The sequence below is a fragment of the Lepidochelys kempii genome, chromosome 3 (genome assembly GCF_965140265.1).
Source record: "Lepidochelys kempii isolate rLepKem1 chromosome 3, rLepKem1.hap2, whole genome shotgun sequence".
Lineage (NCBI taxonomy): Eukaryota > Metazoa > Chordata > Testudines > Cheloniidae > Lepidochelys > Lepidochelys kempii.
Genome location: NC_133258.1, coordinates 5,468,538 through 5,482,151, shown reverse-complemented (window position 1 = coordinate 5,482,151; position 13,614 = coordinate 5,468,538). Strand labels below are relative to the sequence as shown.

At 53.6% G+C, this 13,614-nt stretch overlaps 1 protein-coding gene across 3 annotated transcripts in view; it reads left to right on the top strand.

The window, feature by feature from the left end:
* The first annotated feature begins 1,518 nt into the window (after positions 1-1,518).
* EPHX2 (epoxide hydrolase 2) overlaps positions 1,519-13,614 on the top strand; it is a 114,355-nt gene continuing 102,259 nt past the window's right edge. For 2 of the 3 annotated variants that reach the window (XM_073335538.1, XM_073335537.1), the window contains exon 1: positions 1,519-1,711. In XM_073335538.1, coding sequence (XP_073191639.1) covers positions 1,605-1,711 — 107 coding nt within the window. In that variant the 5' untranslated portion in view covers positions 1,519-1,604. The other variant, XM_073335539.1, reaches the window with a different exon arrangement.

The window sequence follows — 13,614 nt, the reverse complement described above, 5'->3', positions numbered from 1 at the left end:
CCCAGTGTCCTGGGTGCTGAATGTGGCCTTGTGGATGGGGGGGCAGTGTGGGGAACCCTGGTGTCCTGGAGGAGTCACTACCCATGTGGATGGGAGGGGGGTCACCTCCATGGGGCTCCCTGGTGGGAAGGGTCTATCATATCCTGCATCCCCGTGGGAGTCAGTCTTATCTTCCCCATGACAGTGTGTGGCCCTGCCCCACACTGGCACAGCCCGATGGAGGGGCAACTAGCGGCCTGTAACCTGAACAATTATTACACTTATAAGATTATATATTGGCATGCAACATGCACTGTCAGCTAACAGCTTCTTTTCCGAGAGGCCTACTTAACTGAGAACAGGGAATGTGCTGAAACAAACAGAGAAACATTATTTACTACTGACAACGCTAACTGAAATCCTAGGAAAGGATCAACAAGCTTAACACTTAAACAAGTACAGTAAAGTGGATCCCTGCATTTCTCATACTTACAACTTGTGGAGACCATTGGAAACAATGATAGAAGGGAAAGTAAGTGGTGCCCATCAGAAGAGAGGTCCTGATTCAGTTTACACTGGTTCAGGGACCTGATGAACCTGGGAACTAGGTGGGGTATTTTATACCCTTCCTTATGGCTCTAGTATGGCTATATACCAGATCTGATTGTTTACCTTGATTATAATGAGGTCAATAGCTGCCTCTAGCCATATGTGGCCTTGGGCATGTCCATAATTAAGCTTTGAGCATTAATATTCACTATTTACATTATTTTTAAATCATTCCTATACATAAATGGGGTCCAGCTGCTTAGGTGCTGCATAGCAACCAAATTGCCAAAGCTCCCCCAGTTCTCTTCTTGCAGAACTCCGGGGTACACTGGACCTGTGTGGTTATCTAACCACTCCCCCAAGGCCTTGTGGTAGCTGACGGGGCTTCTCTTCTTAGGTCAAAAGAACAGGCATCAAGTTTAAAACAAACAAAAGGAAGTATTTCTTTGCACAGACAACCTGTAGAACCCCTCGCCAGGGGATGGCGTGAAGGCCAAAACTATAATCGGGTCAAAAAAAGAAGTAGATACGTCCACAGAGGACAGGTCTATCTATGGCTATCAGCCAAGACGGTCAAGGGGGCAGCCCCATGCTCCGGGTGTCCCCGAACCTCTGGCTGCCAGAAGCGGGGACGGGAGCACAGGGGGTGGATCGCTTGGCCATGGCACAGGCTGCCCAGTCCTTCTGGGGCCCCTGGCATCGGCCCCTGCCGGAAGACCGGAGCCTGGGCTCGATGGACCTTTGCTCTGGCCGCTCCTACGCTCAGCCTGCCCTGGGCTGCTGAGCCCCAGCCCCTCCCACCACCAGACCAGCAAGCCCCATTGCCCCTCCCACGCACGTGCCCAGCGAAGGAGCCACGCCCCCTGCCGGGGCTGCTGCTGCTGTCATGCCCCTGCACCAAGTCCCCGCGGGCTCTAGGACCCAGAGGAGCCCGGCCCTCAGGGCAGGGCGGGCGCGCCAGAAGGGGCGTGGCCCGGGAGGGGGCGGGGCCCGGGCAAGGGGCGGGGCCCGAGGCGGCGCACGATGGCAAGGGGCTGAGGGGGTCGCGGCTCGTCAGAGCGGCCCAGGCGGTGGCCATGGCCCTGGCGAGGCGGCTGGTGCTGTTCGACGTGGGCGGGGTGCTCTTCACCCCCAGCCCGCTGGGTTTCTTCGGCCGCTACGAGGCGTCGCTGGCCCTGCCCAGGTAGGCGCTAGCCCCCGCCCGCCCGCGCCGGCTTCTCGGGGTGCCGGGGGAGTGAAGCCCATAGGAATGATGGGTAAATTTTGTGTGTTTTGGGGTCGCCCGCACTGCGTTCTCAGCGCCCCGGCCTTTGCTCCACCTGCACGGCTCAGGGGCGGAGTGGGGTGGGGGGGGTGCAGGGCATGGGGGGGGTGGGGTGCGTGGAAGGCGTGTGGGGGGAGGGTCAGGGAACCCGTGTATTTTGGGGGGCGGGGGGGTTGAAGGGCGTGTGGGGGGAGGGTCAGGGAACCCGTGTATTTTGGGGGGCGGGGGGGTTGAAGGGCGTGTGGGGGGAGGGTCAGGGCACCCGTGTATTTTGGGGGGCGGGGGGGTTGAAGGGCGTGTGGGGGGAGGGTCAGGGCACCCGTGTATTTTGGGGGGCGGGGGGGTTGAAGGGCGTGTGGGGGGAGGGTCAGGGAACCCGTGTATTTTGGGGGGCGGGGGGGTTGAAGGGCGTGTGGGGGGAGGGTCAGGGAACCCGTGTATTTTGGGGGGCGGGGGGGTTGAAGGGCGTGTGGGGGGAGGGTCAGGGAACCCGTGTATTTTGGGGGGCGGGGGGGTTGAAGGGCGTGTGGGGGGAGGGTCAGGGAACCCGTGTATTTTGGGGGGCGGGGGGGTTGAAGGGCGTGTGGGGCGAGGGTCAGGGAACCCGTGTATTTTGGGGGGCGGGGGGGTTGAAGGGCGTGTGGGGCGAGGGTCAGGGAACCCGTGTATTTTGGGGGGCGGGGGGGTTGAAGGGCGTGTGGGGCGAGGGTCAGGGAACCCGTGTATTTTGGGGGGCGGGGGGGTTGAAGGGCGTGTGGGGCGAGGGTCAGGGAACCCGTGTATTTTGGGGGGCGGGGGGGTTGAAGGGCGTGTGGGGGGAGGGTCAGGGAACCCGTGTATTTTGGGGGGCGGGGGGGTTGAAGGGCGTGTGGGGGGAGGGTCAGGGAACCCGTGTATTTTGGGGGGCGGGGGGGTTGAAGGGCGTGTGGGGGGAGGGTCAGGGAACCCGTGTATTTTGGGGGGCGGGGGGGTTGAAGGGCGTGTGGGGGGAGGGTCAGGGAACCCGTGTATTTTGGGGGGCGGGGGGGTTGAAGGGCGTGTGGGGGGAGGGTCAGGGAACCCGTGTATTTTGGGGGGCGGGGGGGTTGAAGGGCGTGTGGGGGGAGGGTCAGGGAACCCGTGTATTTTGGGGGGCGGGGGGGTTGAAGGGCGTGTGGGGGGAGGGTCAGGGAACCCGTGTATTTTGGGGGGCGGGGGGGTTGAAGGGCGTGTGGGGGGAGGGTCAGGGAACCCGTGTATTTTGGGGGGCGGGGGGGTTGAAGGGCGTGTGGGGCGAGGGTCAGGGAACCCGTGTATTTTGGGGGGCGGGGGGGTTGAAGGGCGTGTGGGGCGAGGGTCAGGGAACCCGTGTATTTTGGGGGGCGGGGGGGTTGAAGGGCGTGTGGGGGGAGGGTCAGGGAACCCGTGTATTTTGGGGGGCGGGGGGGTTGAAGGGCGTGTGGGGGGAGGGTCAGGGAACCCGTGTATTTTGGGGGGCGGGGGGGTTGAAGGGCGTGTGGGGGGAGGGTCAGGGAACCCGTGTATTTTGGGGGGCGGGGGGGTTGAAGGGCGTGTGGGGGGAGGGTCAGGGAACCCGTGAATTTTGGGGGGCGGGGGGGTTGAAGGGCGTGTGGGGGGAGGGTCAGGGAACCCGTGAATTTTGGGGGGCGGGGGGGTTGAAGGGCGTGTGGGGGGAGGGTCAGGGAACCCGTGTATTTTGGGGGGCGGGGGGGTTGAAGGGCGTGTGGGGCGAGGGTCAGGGAACCCGTGTATTTTGGGGGGCGGGGGGGTTGAAGGGCGTGTGGGGGGAGGGTCAGGGCACCCATGGAATTTGGGGTGTGGGTGTTGAAGGGCGTGTGGGGGGAGGGTCAGGGCACCCATGGAATTTGGGGTGTGGGTGTTGAAGGGCGTGTGGGGGGAGGGTCAGGGAACCTGTGTATTTTGGGGTGTGGGGGGGTTGCAGGGCATGTCAGAGGAGGTTCAGAATGACCTTGACAAATTGGAGAGTTGGTCTGAAGTCAACAAGCTGAAATTCGATAGAGACGAGCTATGCTTAGGAAGGAAAAATCCAGTGCGGAACTACCAAATGGGGGGTTACTGGCTAGACAGGCCGTGCCGCTGAACAGGCTCTGGGGTTATAGTGGGTCACAAGTTCAATGAGAATCATAAACATGATGCAGTGGTAAGCAAGGCTAGTATCGTTCTGGAGGGCATATTAAGAGGAATGCCGTGGGTAAGATACAGGAGGTAACGGTCCTGCTCCATTTAGTGTAGGTGAGGCCTCAGTGGGGGTGTCCAGTTCTGGGCACCACCCTTTGGGAGAGATGTGGTCAAATTGGAGTGAGTCTAGAGGAGAGCAACAAAAACGTACCTGACCTGTGAGGAAACATCAAAGCAACTGGGCATGTTTAGTCTGGAAGAAAAGAAAACTGAGGGGGAGCCTGATAAGTCTTCAAATATGTTAAGGGCTGTGATAAAGAGAAGAAGTGATTTCTTTTCTGCTGAAGGTAGGACAAGAAGGAATGGGCTTAATCTGCAGCAAGGGAGATTAGGTTAGATATTAGGGGAAAACTTTCTACCTCTGAGGGGAGTTAAGCTCTGGAACAGGCTTCCACGGGAGGTTGTGGAATCCCCGTCATGAGATTCCTCTCTAAGAAGAGGTTGGACAATCCCCTGTCAGGAACTGTCCAGGTTTACTTGGTCCTGCCTCGGCACAGGGGGCTGGACCTGTTGAGGTCCCTTCCAGCCTGACATTTCTGTGATCCTCTTCCTCTTGGATAGAGCAGTGTAAGGTGCTTGGGTGTGGGAGGCTCCCAATTTCCATATATCTTGACCCGAAGGGCTTTTGTTAAAGAATCAGAATGCTTATATGTCCTGGATGGAGGAGTGCTGGGCACTTTTGGGAGATGGGAAGGGAGTGGTACCTGTTGCATGTTAGGGGCCATCTGGTGTTCTACTGGGTCTCCTCCTGGGTGGGAGCCATAGTTTCTGGGTGAGGGCCAATGTGGGATCCTCGTTTGCAGGACTTCATTCCACGTTCAGATCTAGTAATTTAGATTTGTGGCCTAAATCTGTAGCTTTCACGTGAGTCTCAATGTCTGTTCCGCGAAGTGCGGCAGTTCTGAAGTTACGGGTTTGATGTATATGTGCCTTATGCTTTTAAGAAAGCCAAATTAATTTATAATGATTGGGGGAAGTTCTAGTGCAGAAAAAGAATGTATGGTTTGAACGAATTCATTTGCCCTCATCTCCTTTTATTAAGGAGTAGCAAAGGGAGCCCTGGCTGCATTTCTAATTGATTGTTAATAAACAAGAAGACTTAAACAAATAGAGGTGGGGGAAATCACACTTCAATTTGGGAGCAACACTGTACTTAGGTTAAGGAGAAAAAGCTGGAAAAGAGGGTGGAAAAAAAAACTATAATAAGGGAAACAGCTTTCCAATATAATGAGCCAAACTTGGAGATTATATGGAAATTGCATGTCAGTGAATGGGGCTAACGAAGTTTAGATAGATCTCTCTATTTTTGATTTAAGGCCAGAGGGGACCATTATGACCATCTGGTCTGACCTCCTGCAGAACACAGGCTGTAGAATTTCACTCAGTGATTCTTGCTCTGAGCCCACCTGTTCTTGGTTTGAACTGGCCCCGTGCTCCAGGCGCGCTCTCTCTCTACTACAGGTTTGAATGTGGAATGCTGTGCTGGGAACTGGGTCCCACGTTGTTCACCAGGCCCAGATTGCAGGGACTGCAGCATTGCTAACCCCAGGATTTTGGGATGAGAGAACCCGTGTCCCAGATCCCCAACATGGTGTGTTATGGATACATATCATTCTGTTGCCGGCACCCAGTGCCGAGAGGCTTACAAGGTGCTGCCAGCCAACTGGACAGGTAGCTGTTATATAGCTCATGGAGTTCCTCATCTTTCCATAACTGCCACGCTGCCCAAAGGAAAGATTAGAAATGCCCGAGACACCTCTGTTGAGTCACGAGAAAAGACCCTGCGGCGACTGACTACGGCATTAGAGGGCAATATGAAGAATCCCCTCACAACCGAGAAGCTGGTAGGGTGCTCTGTACTGGGAATAGCACCACTGTTTACTGGGCCAGCCATGGCATGCATAGGCTGCTATACTGTAAGGCTGCAGATGGTACTTAAGATGGTACGAACCACTCAAGCTGTTGTTCAGCCTCTCGGCACTGGGTGCCGGCAACAATTCTGATATAGAGTTGCTAGTGTCTGGTTTTCGACCAGAATGCCCGGTCAAAAAGGGACCCCGGTGGCTCCGGTCAGCACTGCTGACCAGGCTATTAAAAGTCTGGTTGGCGGTGCAATGGGGCTATGGCAGGCTCCCTGCAGCTTTTGGAAGCAGCGGCATGTCCCCCCTCCGGCTCCTAGGTGTAGGGGCAGCCAGGGGGCTCCGCGCACTGCCCCCACCCCAAGTGCCAGCTCCGCAGCTCCCATTGGCCGGGAACTGCGCAGACGGGGCCATGCCTCTGCTTAGGAGCTGGAGGGGGGACATGCTGCTGCTTCTGGGAGCTGCCTGAGGTAAGTGCTGCCTGGAGCCTGCACCCCTGACCCCCTCCTGCGACTCAACCCCCTGCCCCAGCCCTGATCCCTTACTGCCCTTCGAACCCCTTGGTCCCAGTCTGTAGCCTCCTACTACACCCCAAACTCCTCATCCCCAGGTCCACCTTGGAGCCTGCACCCCCAGTCGGAGCCCTCACTTCCCCACCCCAGGCCGGAGTCCCCTTCCTCACTCCAAAACCCTCAGCCCCAGCCCAGAGCCCCTCCTGCACTCCAAATCCCTCATCCCTGGCCCCACACCAGAGCCTGCACCCCCAGCTGGAGCCCTCACCCACCCCCTGCACCCAACCCCACTGCCCCAGCTTGAACCTTCTCCTGCACTCTGAACTCCTCATTTCTGGCCTCACCCTGGAATCCGCACCCCCAGCCCAGAGCCCGTACTCCCTCCCACATCCCAATCTACTGCCTCAGCCCAGAGCTCCCTCCTGGACCCCAAACCCCTCATCCCTGGCCCCACCCCAGAGCCCTCACCCCCTCCTGCATCCCAGTCCACTGCTTCAGCCCGGAGCCCCCTCCTGCACTCTGAAGTCCTCATTTCTGGCCCGACCCAAGAGCCCGCACCCCCAGCCGGAGCCTTCACATCCTCCTGCATCCCAATCCCCTGAGCCAGTGCGATGCAAATGAGCGAGTGAGTGAGGGTGGGGAGAGCGAGCGACAGAGGGAGGGGGAATTGAGTGAATGGGGGACAGGGCCTCGCAGGGGGTGGGGCAAGGGTGTTCGATTTTGTGCTAGTAGAAAGTTCGCAACCCTACTCTGATAAGTAAGCTGGAGAAATGCAGGCTTGGTGGAACTACCATTAGGTGGATACATAATTGATGAAACAACCACGAACAAAGAGTAATGGAATGATGTCGGCTTGGAGGGAGGTCTCAAGTGGGGTTCCATAGGGATCTGTTCTGGGTCCGGTGGTGTTTAACATCTTTATCAGTGACCTGGATGTAGGACTAGAGAGCACACTGATCACGTTTGCAGGTGACACAAAGCGCTTTGGAGGATAGAGCTAAGATTCAGAGGGATCTTGATAAATTGGAGAACTGGGCTATAGACAACACAATGAAATTCAGCAAAGACAAGTGGCAGGTGCTACGCATTGGGAAGAAAAAACAGATGCACAAATACAGGATGGGAGATAACTGGCTCGGCAGCAGCACTGCTGAGAAGGAGCTGGGAGTTGTGATGTATCGCAACCTTAATGTGAGGTTTTTTTACAACAGCAATGTGATACTGTTGCGCAAAAAAAAAAAAAGGCAAATGCAATTTTAAGTTGCATTAACCGAGGCACAGCGCGCAAGTCACAGGAGGTGATAGTCCTCCAGCAGAGGCCTGACCAGAACCGAGGAGAGTGGTACTATGTCCTGTTTTGGTCACCAACGTCTAGAAAGGATGAAGAGAAACTGGAAAGGATCCAGAGGCGAGCGACAAAGATGATCAAAGGGAGGGAACACAAGCCATGCGAGCAAAGGCTGAAGGATCTGGGCATGTTTAGTTTGCAAAAGAGGAGATTAAGGGGAGACAAGAGTGGTCTTCAAATCCTTGAAAGGCTGCCCTAAAAAAGATGGAGAAAAGCTGTTCTCTCTTGCCACAGAGGGCATGGCGAGAGGCAGGGGGTCAAACTCCAGCATAGTAGATTTGGATTAAATCTCAGGAAAAACTTCCTCATTGTAAGAACAGCAGGACAATGGAGCAGATGCCTGGGGAGGTCGTGGAAGCTCCTTCAGAGGAGGTTTTCAGAAGGAGGCTGGAGCCATCTGCCTTGGATGGTTTAGACCAGGGGTTGGCAACCTATGGCACGCATGCCAAACACGGCACGTGAGCCAATTTTTAATGGCATGCTGCTGCCTGCCGGACCCAGGCAGACAGCAGTATGCCACTAAAAATCCTGCCCGGTCCGGCCCGCTCTTCTCTGCCCCCTGCTCTCTTCTTGCAGAGCAGGCAAGCTTCCCCCTTCCCGCGCTGCCCCTCCTCCTCTCCCTCCCTGCGGCCGATCAGCTGACGGCTCTTGCTACAGAGGGGAGAGGTAAAAGCCTAGCTGCAGCCCGCTCTGTGCTCTGGGGATCTTGGGGAAGGGGGTGGAATCAGGGCATATCCCCTCCAGTCCCCTGCTGTGAGCCACTCTGGGCAGGGGGCTGGGAGCACCCCATCACCCCAGCCTGCACCCCCAGCCCTCTGCCCTGACCCCTGCACCCTCCTCGCGCACCCCCAGCCCTCTGCCCTCACCACTGCACCCCCCCCACAACCCCAGCCCTGACTCCGGTACCCCCAACACATACCCAGCCCCCTGCCCTGACTCCTGCACCCTCGTCACAGCCCCCTCCCCTGACTCCTGCACCCCCCACACATACCCAGCCCCCCCACCCCATGCCCTGACTCTTGCACCCCCCACATCCCCACTCCCACCCTGAGCACCAAACAGGAGCTCCTGCACACACCCCCACCCCCCACATTCCCACCTGCACCCCTCGCACCAAATGGGAGCTGCCCAGGTAAGCGCTCCACACCCCAACCTCCTGCCCTAACCCTGAGCTCCCTCCCTCATTCTAGCTCCTGGCCAGACCCTGCACCCCAACCCGCAGCCTGCTCCTTCACCCCCAGCCCTGTTCTCAGCACACGCCCACCGTCATCTCAGTGCAGAGAGAGGAAGAGAATGGCTAGAACCAGGGAGAAGGTAGGTACCTACTCTATGTGGTCAGGGCCGGGACTCCAGACCGGCAGCAGGCTGAGTGGGGCCGGCAGCCTGGACCCTGGCTGGCAGGAGCCAGCAGACGGAACCCCAGACCAGCAGCTGGCTGAGCCGCTCAGCCCACTGCCGGTCTGGGGTCACAGCTGCCAGCCCTACTCAGCCCGCTGCCGGTCAGGGGTTCTGGCTGCCGGCCCCTTGCCAGCCGGGGTTCTGGCCGAGGCCTCACTCAGCCTGCTGCCGGCCTAGGTGAATGGAACCCCAGGCCGGCAACGGTCTGAGCGGGCCGGCGGTGTAAGATCAGCATTTTAGTTTAATTTTAAACGAAGCTTCTTAAACATTTTGAAAACCTTGTTTACATACGACAATAGTTTAGTTATATACTATATAGACTTAGAGAGAGAGACCTAAAAAACGTTAAAATGTATTATTGGCATGCAAAACCTTAAAGTAAAGTAAATAAACGAAGACTCGACACACCACTTCTGAAAGGTTGCCGACCCCTGGTTTAGACACAACAAATCCTGCATCTTGGCAGGGGTTAGACTAGATGACCCTTACAGTCCCCTTCTAGCCCTATGATTCTGATGCCTGTATAACTATAGAGGTATAACTGGTAACACATTCCTGTGAAATCAAGGTTTCAGACTAAAGCCATGTGATGCTCCATGGCTGTGTGCCCTGCATTGTCCTCTCTCAATAATAAGCTAAATAAAAAGCGATTGTGGAGAGAGTTGGTTGAAATGGGCCAAAAAAATAGATTTTGCTACGCTGTGACTATGGTGGAGTCTGTGGGTTTGAGCTCGTTTCCGCTTGGCTTGACCTTTATTAGTGGACATCTTGCTGTGGAAGGTGGAAAGACTCCTATTTGGGCTGGAGGAAGATCTCTTGGTGATTCTGAAGGCAGGCTTTGGTCCTTAATTAGTAAACTCTTGCTTCGCTCTCATTGAGGCTGATGGTTGTGTGCAAGGTGTCAATATCAAGAGAGGGAAAATTGCTCTTGTAGTGAGCCAGCCATTCCCAGTCCCTAGTCAAGCCCAAATTAATGGTTTGCAAATGAACTGTAGCTCTGCAGTTTCTCTTTGAAGTCGGTTTTTGAAGTTTTTTTTGTTGCAGGATGGCTACTTTTAAATCTGTTATTGAGTGTCCAGGGAGATTGAAGTGCTCTCCTACTGGCTTTTGTATGTTACCATTCCTGATGTCTGATTTGTGTCCATTTATCCTTTTACGTAGAGACTGTCTGGTTAGGCCAATGTACATGGCAGAGGGGCATTGCTGGCACATGATGGCGTATATCGCATTGTGCAGGTGAATGAGCCCCTGATAGTGTGGTTGGGTCCTATGATGGTGTTGCTAGAGTCGATATGGGGACAAAGTAGGCAACGGGGTTTGTTACAGGGATTGGTTCCTGGGTTAGTGTTTCTGTGGTGTGTAGTTGCTGGTGAGTGTTTGCTTCAGGTTGGGGGGCTGTCTGTAAGCAAGGACTGGCCTGCCTCCCAAGGTCTGTGAGAGTGAGGGATCATTTTCCAGGATAGGTTGGCTCACTACAAAAGCAATTTTCCCTCTTTTGGTATTGACACCGTCTCATCAATTAAGGGGAGTGGATCACATCCACCCTGACTGAATTGGCCTTGTCAGCGCTGGTTCTCCACTTGTAACGTAACTTCCTTCTCTTCATGTGCCAGTGTATTTATGCTTGCAACTGTAATTTTCACTCCATACATCTGAAGAAGTGGAGTTTTTACCCACGAAAGCTTATGCCCAAATAAATCGGTGAGTCTTTAAGGTGCCACTGGACTCCTTGTTGTTTTTGTGGAGACAGGCTAACATGGCTACCCCTCTGATACAGAAATTTGGAGTGGTGACATCACAAACGAGGCCTTCATATATAAATTTCATGTAATTAGTTACTACACAGTACTGTCCATCCATGTTATAGGTTACTCTTACTGCTGGTTGTCACCATCTGGTAAGCTTCACTGGACAGGGGACAGGAGTGGCTAGCTTCTCCGACAAACAACTTACGTACCACATTATGTGTTTCATGATGTCTACTTGTTACCTCCCCTTGTATCTTGAGCCAGGTGCCTTGGGCGAAATATCCCTATTCATCCCTTCTGTCAAACCCTCTTTTCTTGGGTCAGGATGTACCTGTGTTAATCTTCTGGAGTGTGATCCCCCATATCGGTTGCTGCTTAGGAGTGCCTGTGTTTTGCAACATTAGCAGTGCCCTTGCCAAGATTGTGTATGGGATAGTAAATTTCTTAGCCTCTGCTTTAATCCATGGCCTGACTTTGGTTCATGACATGGCTTGACTTTGCTGACTATGGTTTGGGCCTTAGGTCTTGGACCAGGCCTCGTGCTCCAGGGTGTGTCTCTCTCTCTTCCACACCTTTTATCCCAAAGCTCCCAGCTGCATGTGTATTCATGTGCAGCTGGTGAACGCTTCACTCTCCATTGAATTGTAGCCCAGCTCTTGGGATGAATTTGATAGCTGATTTACAGTGCGCAAACAGTTGGCATAGAAAGAAGACTACTGTATCCAGATGCAATTGCAGGGGGATTTCTGCAGTATGTAATTATATCTGGGTTGTAGTAACCAAACATCTCTTGCAGTAAAATTATGTGTCGGAAGAACAAGATAATGATCTTAACTCGACCTTTGAAATGAAAAGATTGATCCTCTCTGATTTGGTCACCGTTCCTTAAAGTAAGACTAAATTGGAAAACGGCATTGCCCTAGAAATAGTACATTTCATTTTGTTTCAAGATTGCGCACAAGTGAATCTTTCTTCGTTCAAGATAACAAAGATCTATCAGTAATGTAATTTTTTTTTTTTGTGGTAGAGCTTTTAACATGGTACTTCAAGAATCTCTTTCCTTGGCAAAAAAAAATCTTGCCACGTGCATGTTAAGATGCTTCCTTAAAAAGAAGCCTGAGATGCCATCATGCAATAAATTAATAATGGAAGTAGGGGGCATGTTCTTGCCAGGCTTCTTTTGCCAGGTTACACACAGAACTCAAACTGTAAAAAGCACCCAGGATTTTTAGTCTGCTATGCAGCAAATGCGCTGTAAAGGCAGAAGATGATGCATAGGAAAGCAGATGAGAGACGAGCTGACCGGAAATATAATCTTGTTAAATACCTGGGAGTAAGTGCATCTTTGGGATCATCACCTAGGAGGAATTTTGCCCCAGTGTCCTAACAGTTAACATAGTTGTGGCTGTCTTCGTTACATGTCTAACGATAGGCATTTTTTTCAGGGACTGAAGGGTTAAATTCTCATTACCACTCTTTTATAGGCACCTATCTCTGAGGTATAGGAGGGCTCACAGAATTCAGTGGGGCTACTCTGGGGGCAGAATGTAGCCCTAAAGGGGTAGGATCCTGTGCTGAAGCAGCTGCGTTGGGCGTAGCTCCTCTTACAGTAGCTGGGCTTATTGCTTGGTATCCATTCTCAGCACAGTGTTTTCTTTCCTCACCTCAACAAGGCATCTGCATTTCGGGTGAGAAGAGAGGTCATGGGTTAGGAGCCTGCCTTGGGCACAGCAAGGGAGAAGATGTTAATAAAACCCTTGCTCACTGTTACGCTATCCAGTTCAATGCGGTTTGGGGTTTCAGGACAAGTTACTGCTCGTGACTCCCATTGTAAAAACCACCATCAAAAATATTTTATTCCAGATGCAGAAAAAGCAGGGGGGAAAAAGAGTTAAAGCATTTGAAACATGAATTATTGAGACGTTGGTTGTAACAGTGTCCCTTGTTCTCTTTCGCTGTATAGAGTATGGGGGAGAGGGAACTCTGCTTGGCAATCTTTTAGATGGGATTAAAGTTGCTATTAATTGTTCTCTTTTGGAGAAAAGTCTAGTTTTGGTGGGCTGGAGTTGTTAGGAGTCGGAGCCGTTTGCTGTAAGATAAAATGAAACCCACACAAGAGTAGCAAAGATCGCAAACACGGCTTCTGTCTCTGGGGCTGACTCTCACTTGCAGCTTTGCTGCTGGAGAAACGCAGACCCAGCAAGTGGTCCAGTCAGCCATCTAATACCTGGCAAACTGTTATCAGCGTTGGGCCCTTTGAGACGTTGCCTGTTGTGGCCGGTCAGCTCAGACTCAGTGCTGAGGTACAGGCTGGCGTTGTCTTGGTGGCTAAGCCAGGCTCTGATTACACAGAGAGAGAGAATGGGAAACATTAGAACCCAAGTCTCATATTATAGATGTTCAGGATTCAGCTGAATCATCTGGAGGTGGTGATGTCATCTGGCTACCCCTCTGGCCTGGCCTGGCCTGGCCTGGTCAGGATCCCTTTCAGGATCAGGACAATGAAGGTCCAGTGATGTGATGGTGGATTCTGGGGTCCCAGGAAGAGATGGGGGTGGCAGCCAAGAAGATAGCGCTTGCTCCTTCCAGTCCAGTCATGTACTGACTCCCAGATAAACATGGTCTAAGATGTGGGGGCAACCTCCTTGCATCAAAATTAATCATTAAAACACATTTTGAGGACTTTCATTGTGAACATTTCTACGGTCTTTCAGCTTACCAGGAGCCTTGCAGACCCATTAGCACAGTTCTAACATAA